Here is an 18,827-nt window from a genome sequence, read left to right as displayed (position 1 = left end):
ACGATATTAGTTTTATTTCTCTGCTTGTGGAAACTGAACGATGAGCAAACATTCACTGATTACACTGGTCAACGGTGGAAATCTTCAGAACTTGAAAATTGATATTTCTTAATCATTTCATCAGGGAAGAAACAAAAATGACATTGAAAACTTTGAGTTAGCTCTTGGCTCTGAGATGTAACCCATTTAAGTTAAATATATGTACCTTTATTCAGATCCACAAGGTTAGGCATTTAAAGATGTTGTGTTTGGCTTCCTGGGAAAGCAAAGAGTTGACAACTACGTGGAGATTGTGAATAAACTTCTAGAAACGTACCATTGATTAGATGGCAACACGTCACTCCAAATCTATTTCCTACATTCTCACCTGGACTTCTTCCCTGAAAACTGCCGTGCTGAGAGTGATGAACATGGAGGCCAATTCCATCAGGATATATCAAAAATAGAACAAAGGTATCGGGGAAAATGGAAGGCTTTTCTGCTTGCAGACTACTGTTGGACAGTGACAAAAGACGCCCCAGAAAAAGAGTACAAGTGACCAGCAAAGAGAAGCCGTTGACGTGATTAAGCTGTTTTATTTGAAGTTAATGTATCTATAAAACCAGAGTTAGGCTACTAAACAAAATATAATGTCATTCATTCTCCTCGACCCAAAATTAGGGTAGTTTAGGTATTTTGAGAAAAGAAAGAACTTCAAAGCATATTTTTGGTATTTTGATTTGAGATTAGTATATCTAAAAAACCAGAGCTAATAAACAATAGCTAATGTCATATTTGTGTTTCTCGACACAAAATTTGGGTAGTTTAACTATTTCGAGAAAGGAAAGAATTTGTGCATTTTGGTTGTCCAGTGTTATCATTCATGTTTCTACGATCCAGCAAAAATTTGAATGATAATCATCAAGTTAGCATTGCAGACAAGATAACTGTATCATAAATATAGTTTTTGGAGAATCCACCCATTAAAAAAAGACCATAGAAGCAAGTGGTTGGCACCAAAGTTATCCCCCACTACTGTAGGTTGTCTTCTAATTGACCTTCAAGCCAATTATTATGTCAGAGACTGGCACATGGAGGCATTTCTGGTGGGCCAGTGGACCCTGGCCTTATCTACCACCTCCTTATAAACAGATACTCCTCCCAACTAAGAGGAGTTTTTTTGCAGTTGGAAGAGTTGTCTTGTGAATTTTTTTCAATTACCATTTTTCATATCAATAAGGGTGATAACCAGTTCAGAGTTGGTAGGACATCACATGCATGCCCTATTCTAAAGGAAATATATGCCAGTAACAGATACGCTTTAAATGCCATGTGGAATATTTACTTCTGCTCTTTTTAAGATATGACTGTTTTCAAGGCTCTGTACAATGTGAGACATAGATATCAAATTATCAAAGCTAAAAAGTATCATGAATAACAGTAACAAACACATTAAGAGAGTCCTTGCTATATGAATTTACAAACTATGGGACTTGGGTTCCAAGACAACTGGTCGTGATTTTGAAAGCTTCACATTTGGAGGTGGGGGTTCCAAGATAGCTATCCAGAAGCTTAGTAACAGATTACATGGTTTGGCAATCTTTGGTGGATGCATTTTAAAGGCTAGAAGAAAGTTGAATGTTCTGTGATATGACATTTCAGGGAAGGAGGAGAAGAAGGAGGGGTAACATCTCCTTAGGGAGAGGGGAGGAGAGGCACAGGAGTTCTGAAGATGAGAGTGTGGAGAGAAAATGTCTAGGGAAGGGAAGAAAAGAGCCAGAAAAGGAGACATGAGAAGAAAAAAAGATAAGGTAGAAGAGGAGGAGAGAGAGAAGACGTGAAAGAGGAGGAAGAGAGAAGAAGACGAGGGGAGGAAAGGAGAGAAGAAAAGCCTGAAAGTAAAGGAAGGAGGAGAGGCAATGTTAGGAGAGGAGAAGAAAAATAAGGAGGGGAGGAAAGGAAAGGAAAATAGATAAGAGAAGATGAGTAGAAGGGGAGAAAAAGAGGAGCAGGGATCAAAGAAGAAAGGAGATGTGGAAAGTTGAGAGAAGAGGAGGAGAGGAAAGAAGGAATAGAGGAAAGAGAAGATGGTATCTGCAGAGAGTAGATTACATTTGGGCTGGTAAAAGAACACTACAAACGTTGTCTAGTTGTAAATTATTCATGGCCTATCCTAAGGAATAATCATCAATAGGAGATTGGCAAGAGTTCACCACCAAGAACCCCCACCAATCAGCTGTTCTCTGGAGGAGCTAGGTAGGAATTCTGTATTTAGTGTAAGTACTAAAAGGTTGTGCTCTCTTGTTGACCAATGCAAAGACTTGTCTTCAATGCAAATGCATGTCTTCAGGGCGTATGAATCATGGTGCACAACATGCAGAAAAAAACTTTATGCATTATCTTTACTGTCCTGGCAGAATATGTTCAATGAAGAGAAAGAAAAACTGTAGCAAATGAAGCCAAAGTCATGATGCAGCAGAGAAAGGTGGAACCTTCTAGTCTTTTCTCACTGTTCTCTCCACCATTTTTGCTATCAGTAGTAAGATCAGGCTCTAGATATAAGATTTAGATGTTGGCTCTTCTATTGGAGTAATACTGCTGCTGCAGATGTTCTGTGAGCAGAGAAGGATTCAATATCTCTTTAAAAAGTCCAAAAGTCATTTTCGCCCTGATTTTAGATCATTGTAAATGTCCATCCTTTGTCCTTGGAGCTCCTGAGAAGAGAGAACAACATGATTTCATGAGGTAATAGGGGGCCATGTACAGTTTAAATGTAGTAATTACTTAGAAACAGAATGTCTTAGGTTAGGAAGTAACTTCCTGTAGGAACCCTATGCTATCCCACTGAGTGTTTTGTCTGCAGTGGAGGTGAAACAGGGAAATGATCCCGCCTGTACAATTTCCTTATTTACCTCTAGGATAATGAGATAAGTTAAAATATTACTGTAATATAAAGTTCTCACCTCATAGGGGGATTCATTAGCTGGAGGAACATTCTTCAGGTTTTTAAGGCGTTCTAAATACAAAATAAGAAAAGATAAAAAATATACCAAATATTATCTACAGGTGGCAGTATAACAGTTATATTCTTGTACTTAAGAGGCAGTATTATAGTAGTTATACTCTTGCACATAGGGGCAGTATTATAGTAGTTATATTCTTGTACATAGGAGGCAGTATTATAATAGTTATATTCTTGTACATAGAGAGCAGTATTATAGTAGTTATATTCTTGTACATAGGAGCAGTATTATGGTAGTTATATTCTAGTACATAGGAGCAGTATTATAGTAGTTATATTCTTGTACTTAAGAGGCAGTATTATAGTAGTTATATTCTTGTACACAGGGGGCAGTATTATAGTAGTTATATTCTTGTACATAGGGGGCAGTATTATAGTAGTTATATTCTTGCACACAGGAGGCAGTATTATAGTAGTTATATTCTTGTACTTAAGAGGCAGTATTATAGTAGTTATATTCTTGTACACAGGGGGCAGTATTATAGTAGTTATATTCTTGTACACAGGGGGCAGTATTATAGTAGTTATATTCTTGTACATAGGGGGCAGTATTATAGTAGTTATATTCTTGTACATAAGGGGCAGTATTATAGTAGTTATATTCTTGTACTTAAGAGGCAGTATTATAGTAGTTATATTCTTGTACATAGGGGACAGTATTATAGTAGTTATATTCTTGTACATAGGGGGCAGTATTATAGTAGTTATATTCTTGTACATAGGAGCAGTATTATAGTAGTTATATTCTTGTACATAGGAGGCAGTATTATAGTAGTTATATTCTTGTACATAGGGGGCAGTATTATAGTAGTTATATTCTTGTACATAGGAGGCAGTATTATAGTAGTTATATTCTTGTACATAGGCAGCAGTATTATAGTAGTTATATTCTTGTACATAGGAGGCAGTATTATAGTAGTTATATTCTTGTACATAGGGGCAGTATTATAGTAGTTATATTCTTGTACATAGGAGGCAGTATTATAGTAGTTATATTCTTGTACATAGAGCAGTATTATAGTAGTTATATTCTTGTACATAGGAGGCAGTATTATAGTAGTTATATTCTTGTACATAGAGCAGTATTATAGTAGTTATATTCTTGTACATAGGAGGCAGTATTATAGTAGTTCTATTCTTGTACATAGGAGCAGTATTATAGTAGTTATATTCTTGTACATAGGGGGTAGTATTATAGTAGTTATATTCTTGTACATAGGGGGCAGTATTATAGTAGTTATATTCTTGTACATAGAGGGCAGTATTATAGTAATTATATTCTTGTACGAAGGGGGCAGTATTATAGTAGTTATACTCTTGTATATAGGGGCAGTATTATAGTAGTTATATTCTTGTACATAGGTGTAGTATTATAGTAGTTATATTCTAGTACATAGGGGGCAGTATTATAGTAGTTATATTCTTGTACATAGAGGGCAGTATTATAGTAGTTATATTCTTGTACATAGAGGGCAGTATTATAGTAGTTATATTCTTGTACATAGGTGTAGTATTATAGTAGTAATTTTCTTGTACATAGGTGTAGTATTATAGTAGTTATATTCTTGTACATAGAGGGCAGTATTATAGTAGTTATATTATTGTACATAGTAGACAGTATTATAGTAGTTACATTATTGTATATAGGAGGTAGTATTATAGTAGTTATATTCTTGTACATAGGGGGCAGTATTATAGTAGTTATATTCTTGTACATAGGGGGCAGTATTATAGTAGTTATATTCTTGTACATAGCGGGCAGTATTATAGTAGTTAAATTCTTGTACATAATTGTAGTTATATTCTTATTCATACAGGGCAGTAGTTTCATTCTTGCATATAGGAGCAGTATTATTATAATATTTATATTCTTGTACATAGGAGGCAGTATTATAGTAGTTATATTTTTGTATATGGGAGCTGTATCAAAGTAGTTATATTCATGTACATAGGAGCAGTATCATAGTAGTTATATTCTTATACATAGGGGGCAGTATTATAATAGTTATATTCTTGTACATAGGAGACAGTATTATCGTAGTTATATTCTTGTACATAGGAGACAGTATTATAGTAGTTATATTCTTGTACATAGGGGGCAGGATTATAGTAGTTGTATTCTTGTACATAGGAGGCAGTATTATAGTAGTTATAGTCTTGGTCTTAGAGAGCATAGAATCCTGTTTCGCTCATTAATCATCCTCACTGTCAAAATGTTTTTTCTAATATCTAATCTGTATTTCCCCCATTTCAGTTTCATCCCATTGCTTCTAGTCTTTCCTTGTACAGATGAGAATAGGGCTGATCCCTCTGCACTGTGACAGCCCTTCAGATATTTGTAGACAGCTATTAAGTCTCCCCTCAGCCTTCTTTTTTTTCAAGCTCAAAATCCCCAGATCCTTTAACAGTTCCTCATAGGGCATGATCCTGGTAGCTTTTCTCTGAACTTGCTGCAGTTTGTCTACGTCTTTTTTAAATCGGGATACCCAGATCTGGACACAGTATTCCAGATGAGGTCTTACGAAGGAAGAGTAGAGAGGGATAATTAACTCACATGATCTAGACTCTATGCTTCTCTTAACAGATCCCAGAATTGTGTTTGCCCTATTTGTTGCGGCATCACACTGCTGACTCATGTTCAGTCTGTGATCTATTAGTATACCCAATATTTTTTCACATGTATTGCTGCTTAGCCCAATTCCTCACATTCTGTATGCACTTTTTAAATTATTCTTGCCCAGATGTAAGACCTTGCATTTCTTCTTGTTAAATACCATTCTGTTGGTTGCCGCCCACCGTTCAATCTTGTCTAGCAATTTTTGAATTCTCTCTTCTCTTATATTAGCTATTAGAGATGAGCGAACGTACTCGTCCGAGCTTGATACTCGTTCGAGTATTAGCGTGTTCGAGATGCTCGTTACTTGAGACGAGTACCACGCGATGTTCGAGTTACTTTCACTTTCATCTCTGAGATGTTAGCGCGCTTTTCTGGCCAATAGAAAGACAGGGAAGGCATTACAACTTCCCCCTGCGACGTTCAAGCCCTATACCACCCCCCTGCAGTGAGTGGCTGGCGAGATCAGGTGTCACCCGAGTATATAAATCGGCCCCTCCCGCGGCTCGCCACAGATGCATTCTGACAGAGATCAGGGACAGTGCTGCTGGTGCCGGAGCTGCTATAGGGAGAGCGTTAGGAGTTATTTTAGGCTTCAAGAACCCCACGGTCCTTCTTAGGGCCACATCTCACCGTGTGCAGTAGCGTGGAGGCTGCTTTTTGCAGTGTTGCACTTTTTTTTTTTTTTGTATATCGGCCGTGCAGAGCATTGCGTCCTGCAGTAATTTTACATTGTCCAGGGCCAGTAGTGGTGAGGCAGGGACAGAAGACATATTTAGTGTATATAGGCAGTGGGCCTTTCCAAAAACATTTGGGAAAAAAAATCTATTTGGGCTGCCTCTGACCATCCTCAGTGTACTGGGTCTCTGCTGGGGGTAGTTGTCCTAATTCATACGCAGCCAGCTAAGTGTTACAGCAGGCTTGCGCGAAATTCTTTCCTGCCTCTGTGTTGCCTCTTACATCACCGCTGTATTCCTGTCCACAGTGAAACAGTCTGCAGTAATTTTACATTGTCCAGGGCCAGTAGTGGTGAGGCAGGTACAGAAGACATATTTAGTGTATATAGGCAGTGGGCCTTTCCAAAAACATGGTTTGCTACGCCTACTGAGGACAGGTCTTCAGAAGGGGAGGCAAGTGCAGCAGCAGGGCAGGTTGGAAGAGGCAGTGCGGTGGCCAGGGGTAGAGGCAGGGCCAGACCGAATAATCCACCAACTGTTTCCCAAAGCGCCCCCTCGCGCCATGCCACCCTGCAGAGGCCGAGGTGCTCAAAGGTCTGGCAGTTTTTCACTGAGAGTGCAGACGACCGACGAACAGTGGTGTGCAACCTTTGTCGCACCAAGATCAGCCGGGGAGCCACCACCACCAGCCTCACCACCACCAGAATGCGCAGACATATGATGGCCAAGCACCCCACAAGGTGGGACGAAGGCCGTTCACCGCCTCCGGTTTGCACCGCTGCCTCTCCCCCTGTGCCCCAACCTGCCACTGAGATCCAACCCCCCTCTCAGGACACAGGCACTACCGTCTCCTGGCCTGCACCCACACCCTCACCTCTGCTGTGCTCGGCCCCATCCACCAATGTCTCTCAGCGCACCGTCTAGCCGTCGCTAGCGCAAGTGTTGGAGCGCAAGCGCAAGTACGCCGCCACGCACCCGCACGTTCAAGCGTTAAACGTCCACATAGCCAAATTTATCAGCCTGGAGATGCTGCCGTATAGGGTTGTGGAAACGGAGGCATTCAAAGGTATGATAACGGCGGCGGCCCTGCGCTACTCAGTTCCCAGTCGCCACTACTTTTCCCGATGTGCCTTCCCAGCCCTGCACGACCACGTCTCCCGCAACATTGTACGCGCCCTCACCAACGCGGTTACTGCCAAGGTCCACTTAACAACGGACACGTGGACAAGCACAGGCGGGCAGGGCCACTACATCTCCCTGACGGCACATTGGGTGAATTTAGTGGAGGCTGGGACCGAGTCAGAGCCTGGCACCGCTCACGTCCTACCCACCCCCAGAATTGCGGGCCCCAGCTCGGTGGTGGTATCTGCGGCGGTGTATGCTTCCTCCACTAAACCACCCTCCTCCTCCTCCTCCTACGCAACCTCTGTCTCGCAATCAAGATGTGTCAGCAGCAGCAGCACGTCGGCAGCAGTCGGTGTCGCGCGGCACGGCAGCACAGCGGTGGGCAAGCGTCAGCAGGCCGTGCTGAAACTACTCAGCTTAGGAGAGAAGAGGCACACGGCCCATGAACTGCTGCAGGGTCTGACAGAGCAGACCGCCCGCTGGCTTGCGCCGCTGAGCCTCCAACCGGGCATGGTCGTGTGTGACAACGGCCGTAACCTGGTGGTGGCTCTGCAGCTCGGCAGCCTCACGCACATGCCATGCCTGGCCCACGTCTTTAATTTGGTGGTTCAGCGCTTTCTGAAAAGCTACCCACGCTTGTCAGACCTGCTCGGAAAGGTGCGCCGGCTCTGCGCACATTTCCGCAAGTCCCACACGGACGCTGCCACCGTGTGCACCCTGCAACATCGGTTTCATCTGCCAGTGCACCGACTGCTGTGCGACGTGCCCACATGGTGGAATTCTACGCTCCACATGTTGGCCAGGCTCTATGAGCAGCGTAGAGCTATAGTGGAATACCAACTCCAACATGGGCGGCGCAGTGGGAGTCAGCCTCCTCAATTCTTTACAGAAAAGTGGGCCTGGTTGGCAGACATCTGCCAGGTCCTTGGAAACTTTGAGGAGTCTACCCAGATGGTGAGCGGCGATGTTGCAATCATTAGCGTCACCATTCCTCTGCTATGCCTCTTGAGAAGTTCCCTGCAAAACATAAAGGCAGACGCTTTGCGCTCGGAAACGGAGGCGGGGGAAGACAGTATGTCGCTGGATAGTCAGAGCACCCTCCTGTCTATATCTCAGCGCGTTGAGGAGGAGGAGGAGGAGCATGAGGAGGATGAGGAGGAGGGGGAAGAGACAGCTTGGCCCAATGCTGAGGGTACCCATGCTGCTTGCCTGTCATCCTTTCAGCGTGTATGGCCTGAGAAGGAGGAGGAGGATCCTGAAAGTGATCTTCCTAGTGCGGACAGCCATGTGTTGCGTACAGGTACCCTGGCACACATGGCTGACTTCATGTTAGGATGCCTTTCTCGTGATCCTCGCATTACACACATTCTGGCCACTACGGATTACTGGGTGTACACACTGCTCAACCCACGGTATAAGGAGAACCTTTCCACTCTCATACCCAAAGAGGAAAGGGGTTTGAGAGTGATGCTATACCACAGGACCCTGGCGGACAAGCTGATGGTAAAATTCCCATCCGACAGAGCTAGTGGCCGAAGGCGCAGTTCCGAGGGCCATGTAGCAGGGGAGGCGCAGAGATCAGGCAGCATGTACAGCACAGGCAGGGGAACACTCTCTAAGGCCTTTGACAGCTTTCTGGCTCCCCAGCAGGACTGTCACCGCTCCCCAGTCAAGACTGGGTGTCGAAGCTGGACACGTGGCCTGAACTCGCGCTGTATGCCCTGGAGGTGCTTGCTTGTCCTGCAGCTAGCGTCTTGTCAGAGAGGGTGTTTAGTGCGGCTGGGGGAATCATCACGGATAAGCGTACCCGCCTGTCAACCGACAGTGCCGACAGGCTTACACTCATCAAGATGAACAAAGCCTGGATTTCCCCAGGCTTCTCTTCACCAGCGGACAGCAGCGATACCTAAACAATACGTAGGCTGCACCCGCGGATGGAAGCATTGTTCTCTATCACCATCAAAAACGTGGACCTTTTAGCTTCATCAATCTGTGTATAATATTCATCCTCCTCCTCCTGCTCCTCCTCCTGAAACCTGACGTAATCACGCCGAACGGGCAATTTTTCTTACGCCCACAAGACTCAGTCATATAATTTTTGTAAACAATTTTTATACGTTTCAATGCTCATTAAAGCGTTGAAACTTTCACCTGAACCAATTTTTATTTTAACTGGGCTGCCTCCAGGCCTAGTTACAAATTAAGCCACAATAACCAAAGCGATTAATGGGTTTCACCTGCCCTCTTGGTTGGGCATGGGCAATTTTTCTGACGTACATTAGTACTGTTGGTACACCAATTTTTGGGGGCCCTCGCCTACAGTGTAATCCAATTAATTTTTTGCCCACCTGCATTAAAGCTGACGTTACATCAGCTGTGCTGGGCACTGCAATGGGATATATTTATGTACCGCCGGTGGGTTCCAGGGAGCCACCCATGCTGTGGGTCCACAGGGAGTTGTAACTGCATGTGTCCACTTCTAAAGAACCCCAGTCTGACTGGGGCATGCAGTGTGGGCCGAAGCCCACCTGCATTAAACATGACATTACCTCAGCTGTGATGGGCAATGCAATGGGATATATTTATGTACCGCCGGTGGCTTCCTGGCACCCACCCATGCTGTGGGTCCACAGGGAGTTGTACCTGCCTGTGTCTATGAATTAAAAACCCTGGTCAGGTTGGGGCATGCAGTGTGGGCCGAAGCCCACCTGCATTTAATCTGACGTTAGCTCTGCTGTCCAGGGCACTGCAATGGGATACATTTATGTACAGCCATTGGGTTCCAGGGAGCCACCCATGCTGTGGGTGCACACGGAATTCCCATTGCGGAGTTGTACCTGCCTGTGACTATTTATAAAAAACCGCGGTCTGACTGGGGCATGCAGACACCTTGACAGAATGAATAGTGTGTGGCACATAGGTTCCCCATTGCTATGCCCACGTGTGCAGCTCCTGATGGCAGTGGCACAAGATTATATTCCTGATTGCTTCTGTACAGCATTGTGGGCTATCGCCCCGCCCTTTTTAAAGAGGGTCGCTGCCTAGCCATGCCAACCCTCTGCAGTGTGTGCCTGCGGTTCCTCCTCATGGCAGACGCACTTATAAATAGACATGAGGGTGGTGTGGCATGAGTGCAGCTGAAGGCTGCACAGGGACACTTTGGTGTGCGCTGTGGACACTGCGTCGTGCGGGGGGGGGGGGGGAGTTGGGCAGCATGTAACCCAGGAGAAGTGGCAGCGGAGTGTCATGCAGGCAGTGATTGTGCTGTGTTGGAGGTAGTGTGGTGCTTAGCTAAAAAAAAAAAAGTTGTTGGGGGGGGGGCACTCTTGCCGCTTTTGTGGCTTAATAGTGGGACCTGGGAACTTGAGATGCAGCCCAACATGTAGCCCCTCGCCTGCCCTATCCGTTGCTGTGTCGTTCCCATCACTTTCTTGAATTGCCCAGATTTTCACAAATGAAAACCTTAGCGAGCATCGGCGATATACAAAAATGCTCGGGTCGCCCATTGACGCTCGCTCATCTCTATTAGCTATCCCTCCTAGATTTGTGCCATCAACAAATTTGATCACTTTCACCTCAATTCCCTTTTCCTGATCATTTATAAAAATGCTGGACAACACTGAGCCTAGGACAGAGACTTGTGGTACGCCATTTGACACATTCTTCCAATTGAATATGCAGCCATTTATGACCACTCTTTGAGTACAATCACTCATCCAGTTGTAAATTAACCTAACCGCTGTCTTGCCAAGCCCATATTTGGTTATTTTTTCAATAAGAAGGGTTTGAGATATTTTATCAAATGCTTTACCAAAGTTAAGATATATTGTATCTACTGCATTTCCCTGATCAACCCAGTCACTGATTCTGTCATAGAAGGAAATTAGATTAGTCTGGCATTACTTGTTTGTTACGAACCCATGCTGGCTCTGGTAAATTACTCCATTCTCATCCAAGTACTTGCATACATGCTTCCCATTCTTCCTTCTTCTAGGCATTGTTCAAGAGTCCGCTTTGAGAATCTCATTTCACATTATTTCCCAACCTCTTTGATATTTCGGTCTTTAAAAACATCCAACCTTGAGGTCTGAGTTTTCTCAGGTCTACAACCCCTTGTTATCCAAAATTCAAGGACAGCAAGATCACTGCCTCCTAGGGTGTCAGCCACCCTTAATTAATCAACTATTTCCTCCCAGTTTGAAAGAATTAAGTCCAAGATAGCAGATCTGCTAGTTGTATCTTCTATCTTTTGGAAGATAAAGTTGTCAGCATGAGTGGATAAGGATTTGTTGGATCCATTACTTTTACCTGAGAGGGATTCCCAACAAATGTCTGGAAAGTTAAACTCTCCCATGATCACTAAATCACTTTTTTGAGAGCTTGGCCATCTGATGCAGAAAGAGTTCATCCATATCATCTACTTGTCCAGGTGGCCTATACACAGTAAGATAGTATGTTAGGCTGAATAAAGATAATGTCCATCTAGTTCAGCCTGTTTAAACCCACCTTCCCTTTCCTTTTTGGTCCAGAGGAAGGCAAAAAAAAAAAACAACGAGCCAATTTAGCTCATTTGGAGGAAAAAAAATCTTTCCTGACTCCATAATGGCAGCCAAAGTAATCCCTGGATCAACATTTGAGATCAACAACCCTACTAGTCAACAAATATCTATATACTGTAATATCATAGCGCTCTAAAAAGAGGTCTAGTCCTCTCCTCTATGGATTTTGCCATTACCATATCCTCAGGCAGAGAGTTCCACAGTCTCACTGCTCTTACAGTAAAGAACTTCCTTCTGTGTTGGTGATGAAACCCGCTTTCTTCTAGACATAGAGGATGCCCTCTTGTTACCATCGCAGTCCTGGGTATAAACAGCACATGGAAAAGATCCATGTATTGTCCCCTAATGTATTTATACATAGTTATTTGATCGCCCCCGAAACGTCTTTTATCTAGGGTAGATAATCCCAATTTTGATCTCTGGGTATTCCAGTCCTCCCATTCTGTTTATTCAGTTGTGTCCCTTCTGTTGTTCTCTCCTCGTATTCTTAACAGAACAGTTTCTAGAGAACTACAGTACAACCCGTATTACAGTGGTTTAATTTGTGCACATAGAGGGCAGTATTATTGTAGTTTTATTCTTGTACATAGGGGGCAGTATTATAGTAGTTATATTCTTTTATATAGGGAACCGTAATATAGTAGTTATATTCTTGTATATGGGGGTTGTATTATAGTAGTTATATTCTTGTACATAGGAGGCAGTAGTATAGTAGCTATGCTAGTAATTATTAGGAAATGTCAGTACCAGTGTTTCTGGTGGTACAATGTGCCACACAGCTGTGCTACATGTTACATCCATTATGATCCCCACACATCACACACAGCTCTACTACATCCATCTTGATTACCACACATTACAAACACAGCACATTACACACACAGCTCTTCTACATGGTACATCCATTATGATCCCCACACATAACACACACAGCTCTACTACATCCATCTTGATTCCCACACAAGACAAACACAGCTTGGCTCCTTTCACAGCAGGGATGTCACCACAGGTTCTTCAGCTTAATGGATCTCTGTGATGATGGTAGGTTAGTGTCTTCTGTTAGGACTGCTTAGTTGTATTCTGATTTTGCTGTTTTTGTCCTCCCCTTCCAAGAGCCATAACGGTTTTGTTGTTCTGTCGGTCAAGCCCTGTGTTAGATATATCCTGTAGGACCTGCGATGATATCACCAGGGGGCAGAGTATGAGAAGAACCCGCATACAGTACTTTGTATCAAACTGCAGAATGGCTCCTCCAACAGTAGTAACGTCCGGCAGGTCCTTTAGCCCACCGGATCTCTGGTGGTTTTAGGTCACTGTCTTCTGTCAGGACTGCTGAGTTGTGTTTGAGATAGTAATGACTTAATGGTATTCTCATTGTGTTATTTATGTACTCCCCTTTTCAAGAGCCCTAACTGTGTGGTTCTTCTGTTGGTCAAGCTCTGTGTTTTACATATGTTTTAGGACCTTCGATTACTTCACCAGGGGGCGGAGCGAAGATGTAACCAGGGGCGGAGCATGAGAAGCACTCACATACATACTCACTGACAAGTGGTTGTTAGTAGTTTGATTGTTGTACATAGTAGGCAGTATTATAACAGTTATATTATTGCACATAGCGGACAATATTATAGTAGTTATATTCTTTTGTATAGAAGCAGTAATATAGTAGTTATATAGTTATATTCTTGTACATAGGGACAGTACTATAGTAGTTATAGTCTTGTAGATAGGAGGCAGTGTTATAGTAGTTTGATTCTTGTACATAGGAGAAGTATTATAGTAGTTATATTCTTGAACATAGGGGCAGTATTATAGTAGTTATATTCTTGTACATAGGGGGCAGTATTATAGTAGTTATATTCTTGAACATATGAGGCAGTATTATAGTAGTTATATTCTTGTACATAGGGGGTGTATTATAGTAGTTATATTCTTGTATATAGGAGGCAGTATTATAGTAGTTATATTCTTGTACATGGGAGCAGTATTATAGCAGTTATATTCTTGTACATAGGAGCAGTATTATAGTAGTTATATTCTTGTACATAGGAGCAGTATTATAGTAGTTATATTCTTGTACATAGGAGCAGTATTATAGTAGTTATATTCTTGTACATAGGAGCAGTATTATAGTAGTTATATTCTTGTACATAGGGGGCAGTATTATAGTAGTTATATTATTGTACATAGGTGGCAGTATTATAGCAGTTATATTATTGCACATAGGGGGACAGTGTTATAGTAGTTAAATTCTTATACATAGGAGACAGTATTATAGTAGTTATATTATTGTACATAGGTGGCAGTATTATAGTAGTTATATTATTGCACATAGGGGGACAGTATTATAGTAGTTAAATTCTTATACATAGGAGACAGTATTACAGTAGTTATATATACTTGTTTGCTTGCAAGAATATATCTTCTAGAACAGTGGTGCACAACTACAGTCCTCAAGGGACCCTAACAGGTCATGGTTTCAGGATATCCTGTAGAACATCTGTAGCAATGTCTGAGGCACTGATAGTCATTACATCAACTTTTCAATACTGGGAGAAAATCTAGAAAACATGACCTGTTGGGCTCCCTTGAGGACTGGAATTGTGCACCCCTGTTCTAGAACATTCTGCTTCTGATCTCTCACCTTGGTATTTTTTCTGCTGTATTTTATTAGCTATCCAGAATGCCATGCATGCAATCAATAGGGTAATTATGGCATCACAGATCACAATTCCAATGATGGTCCCAGTACTGATCTGAAAACAATTTGTGCAACCTGCAGATAAAAAGAATGATCATTTTATCAGGTACCACTTTTTGTTGACAGTGATGGTTATTTCTTCGTTGGGGTTCTCAGGAGTTTGAATCTGTTTTTCCTTCTTTTCTAAAACTACCAATTCAAAAATTCACCAGAATGTGTTAAAAAGGCCATCACTTACCTTGTCCTAAAGCAGAACCTGAAAAAGAAAATAGATTGTGTTACCAAACTAGATAGATAGATAGTTCTGGTATTCTATTGACTAGGATAGGCCTCATGGAATGGCGCATTGTTCTTCTATTTCTACTGTTATTTCTCGCTAAGCTGCAACGTTTTGATGGAACATTTTTACTGCCCAATTTAGAGTAGATTGTATGTGAAAAGAAACCGAACAGGAAATGCCATATCTCAGAGCTCGGGTGAATGCAGCCGGTGTCCAGATGTGTGGTTATCTGACCTACTAATTATGTTTCACAATGTTTGCACACAAGAGTGTAGACTGAGACTCTCAAGTTGCTTTCACACGCAACAATTATCATTCGGATTCCTGTGATCCAGTGAGAATCTGAATTATAATCGTTTACTGTCCTCTGAAACGCACTACCAAAGGCTACCCGAGCAATCCAGGACTCGCAGAACTTCAGGCGTGCTCTAAAAATGCACCTCTTCAGGGAGGCAGACCACATTCCCTAAACAAACCCCTCTGTTCTCCGCCTGATAACATGCTCCCTGACCTACTGACTGCAATCCCTGCTAGCCATCATAAACCGCTCCTGCAGTCACACCGTCTCTGCCGTCACATGGCTAAATGTCTGACCATTGTCTATGTGTATAACATCGCTCACTCTTCCACTTCGCCATACCGTACACATCTCCAGCCCCTTTACCTTCTGTATCACCCCACTATTCGTAGTATGTAAGCTCGTTAGAGCAGGACCCTCACCCCTATTGTATCAGTCAACTGATTACTATATGTAACTGTGGTTCTGTAATTTTTGTATTTTGTCTTTCTGTATTCCCCCTGTCTATGTAAGCGCTGCGGAATATGTTGGCGCTATACAAATAAAGATTATGATTATTATTACTGTAAATGCATGCAACGACTAAACGGCGAATGCAGAAAACTGAATGATAAATCGGCCATATAAACAGGCAATTGTTCACTTATGAATGGCTGCCGTCTTATTGTGAATGTAAGCGGGCGGGCCGGAACGATACCCAACCCTTTTCCGCCTCCATTCAATCAGCGCAGTCAATGATGCTCATTCCTGTGTAAAAGCACAAGAATGATTATCGCTGGGTCAGCCTGTTGGGCATCTGTTGCCTGACAGGTCGTCCCATATAAAAACACCCTCACTGCATACAACACACTAACAGATTTAACACATATTAAAGGGTAAATCCACCCAAATGTTTTCCAACATTTAATTAGTAGTTTTCTGGTTCATTGTGTAACAATTTTACATTTTGGTCAGGAATTAATGAAATTATCTTCATACAACAATAACAGTATTGCCATATTTCATGGTGGCCAATATCTGGTAGTCACAGTTCTAGATTTACACATTTGGAACAATATGTAAGCCAATGCCAGGGAGTATAGGGACAGAAAAACTTGGAAGATGTAGATCACTCTCCGCTTCTGCTAATGAACCGGGTTTGTGAGGCAAATCATATTTATAAGCCCGGATTGTCATGCTTGCAAATGAGCTTTGTGAAGAACTTAGTAGTAACAGGAAAACAAGCATACTTTCATCTTGTATAGAAGTACCGATACAGGCAGTCTCTGATTGACAAAGGAGTATGGCAAATGGCATCTGCCTAACTGGAACACACTGGTATACCACTTGTCCAGAACTTGGCTTGCATTCAGCTGGATGGCACCTTGAGTGTTGTCAGAGGTAATCACTCTCGAGAACATGATGGCAGCCCATTCCTCGACTCCACTCAACTACACACTGTGTGGGAAGTCCCCATATTTAAAGGCACACCCATATATACAGCAGACACCTCTACCATATGCCAGTACAATATAATTTTTTAAGTGGCAGTAAACAATAATTATAAAACTGCCACAACTATGTAAGAATAAGCACACTGTGCATAACACAACCAAAAACACGACTGTGCAATAAAATATAAACTAAGGGAAATCCTTTCCCTGCAAACCCCTACCCTGGGAGAGAGCCCTGGCTACTCGGCAGACCGATCGCTTCCAACAGGTGCGGACCCACACTCGTACCTGGGCTACTAAAAATTTCCCTACCAGGGAGCCCTGAATACAAAAGGGAACAATACGCGGTAACCAGCAGTGGTACTTAGCTGTAGCAGCAGTCTGCGACAAGGAAGAGGAGCTCCAGTGGCCGGCTGTGCTCCTCAGCAGCAATCTAGGAGGAAACTGAAATTGACCAGCACTGAGGTCAATTCTAGCATAGCTTATATAGTGCAGGGCCACTCAGAGACAGGTGAGGACTGACATCACTCACCCAACACCATGGCGCACAGTCCCAGAAAAGGAAGAGCCACTGCTAAACCCTGGTCCAGCCTGAAAGCAAGGCGAAGACCCCAGAACAGCTGCAACAGCACCTCCACCTTTAGAAGGGGCTGCAAGACCCTTAGGACAAGGATGACTGAGATTCAATCTGTGAAACTTTACCAGACAAGCCACATGAACATCGATAGATGTAACCCGTGACCTTTCTTCTGGACCATAACTACGCCAATGTACAAGGTACTGCAAAGAATTCTTGACTCGACAAGAGTTCAAAATGTAACTTATCACAAACAGCACCTCCCCATCCACTAAAACAGGAGCCAGGGGGGTGAACTATTCCCAGAATTGATGAATCTTTTGAGCAGACATTTGTAGAAAACATTGGTCATCTTCATCACACTGGGAATTTCTAATCGAAAAGCGACCGCATTAGTTTTCTCAATTATTTTAAATGGACCGATAAATCACAGGCCAAGTTTAGCGGATGGTTGCTTGAGTTTTATATTTCACGTAGACAACAAAACCAAGTCTCCAACACAGACTACCGACCACCTCAAAGTGATGACCATCTGCAACTCGCTTGCTCTGCCGAACTGATCTCTGTAAATTTCTCTGAAGCTCGCAAACGCTGAACACCCAAATGAGAGCAGACTATTCGCCAAAAGCTGGAAACAAATTGTACCCCACGATCAGAGACTATATTCTCTGGCACTCCATGTAATCTAACGATGTGGGAAATGAACAAACTAGCCAACGTTTTAGCATTCGGTAAACCAGGAAGTGCCACAAAATGGCACATTTTGCTAAAACGATCCACTACCACCCAAACAACTGTGTTACGTTTGGAAGGTGGCAAATCCTTAATGAAGTCCATGGACAAATGAGTCCAAGGTCTTATAGGAATTGGCAACTATAATAACTTACCGACCTGCCAACTGCGAGGTGACAAAACAAAACTGAACATATCCCATCATAATGATGGCCACCAAAACGTTCTAGAGAGCAGCTTATGGGTATTATTAATTCCCGGATTCCCGACCAATATGGAACTATAAATCTCAGCTAGCACCTGTAACCGTAGATGAACTGGAACAAAAAGCTTTCCAATCGGAAGCTTAGACGGGGCTAAATCCTGTGCTCTACGGACTTGTTCCTCTAACTCCATTGAAACTGCCGACAGCACCACCCCTTCAGATAGGATGGGGACAGGAGGTTCATTAGAAACTACTGGAAGAAAACTTCTCGAAAGAACATTGGCCTCCACATTTTTCCAACCTGGCCGATAAGTAACTAAAAAATTGAAACGGGAGAAGAAAAGCGACCAGCGCGCCTGTCTAGGATTAGGTCTCTTAGTTGATTACAAATATATAAGGTTCTTGGGTTCTGCGAAAACCGTCACCTTGAAGACGACGGAACTCCTAAAGTGCCAATTTAATCGCCGACAGTTCTGTGTCCCTAAAATCATAATTTTTTTCTGAAGAAGAAAATATACAAGAGAAGAATGCACATGGGTGGAGATCTTGCAATGTCTGTTCACATTCTCTGGTAGAACCCAGTCCTGAACCACTCGAACCTTCTCAGGGTCTATCTTTAAACCCT

At 42.8% G+C, this 18,827-nt stretch overlaps 1 protein-coding gene across 1 annotated transcript in view; it reads right to left on the bottom strand.

The window, feature by feature from the left end:
- Positions 1–555: 555 nt before the first annotated feature.
- Positions 556–18,827, bottom strand: part of LOC136631924 (B-cell receptor CD22-like) — a 49,389-nt gene continuing 31,117 nt past the window's right edge. The window contains exons 6-9 of the mRNA XM_066606417.1: positions 14,916–14,933; positions 14,621–14,752; positions 2,943–2,995; positions 556–2,693 (exon numbers count right to left, since the gene is read on the bottom strand). Of these exons, the coding sequence (XP_066462514.1) occupies positions 2,637–2,693; positions 2,943–2,995; positions 14,621–14,752; positions 14,916–14,933 (260 nt within the window). The 3' untranslated portion in view covers positions 556–2,636. The remainder of the gene's footprint in view (positions 2,694–2,942; positions 2,996–14,620; positions 14,753–14,915; positions 14,934–18,827) is intronic.

This window comes from Eleutherodactylus coqui, chromosome 6 (genome assembly GCF_035609145.1).
Source record: "Eleutherodactylus coqui strain aEleCoq1 chromosome 6, aEleCoq1.hap1, whole genome shotgun sequence".
Taxonomy (NCBI): domain Eukaryota; kingdom Metazoa; phylum Chordata; class Amphibia; order Anura; family Eleutherodactylidae; genus Eleutherodactylus; species Eleutherodactylus coqui.
This window is presented reverse-complemented; position numbering and strand designations above follow the sequence as displayed.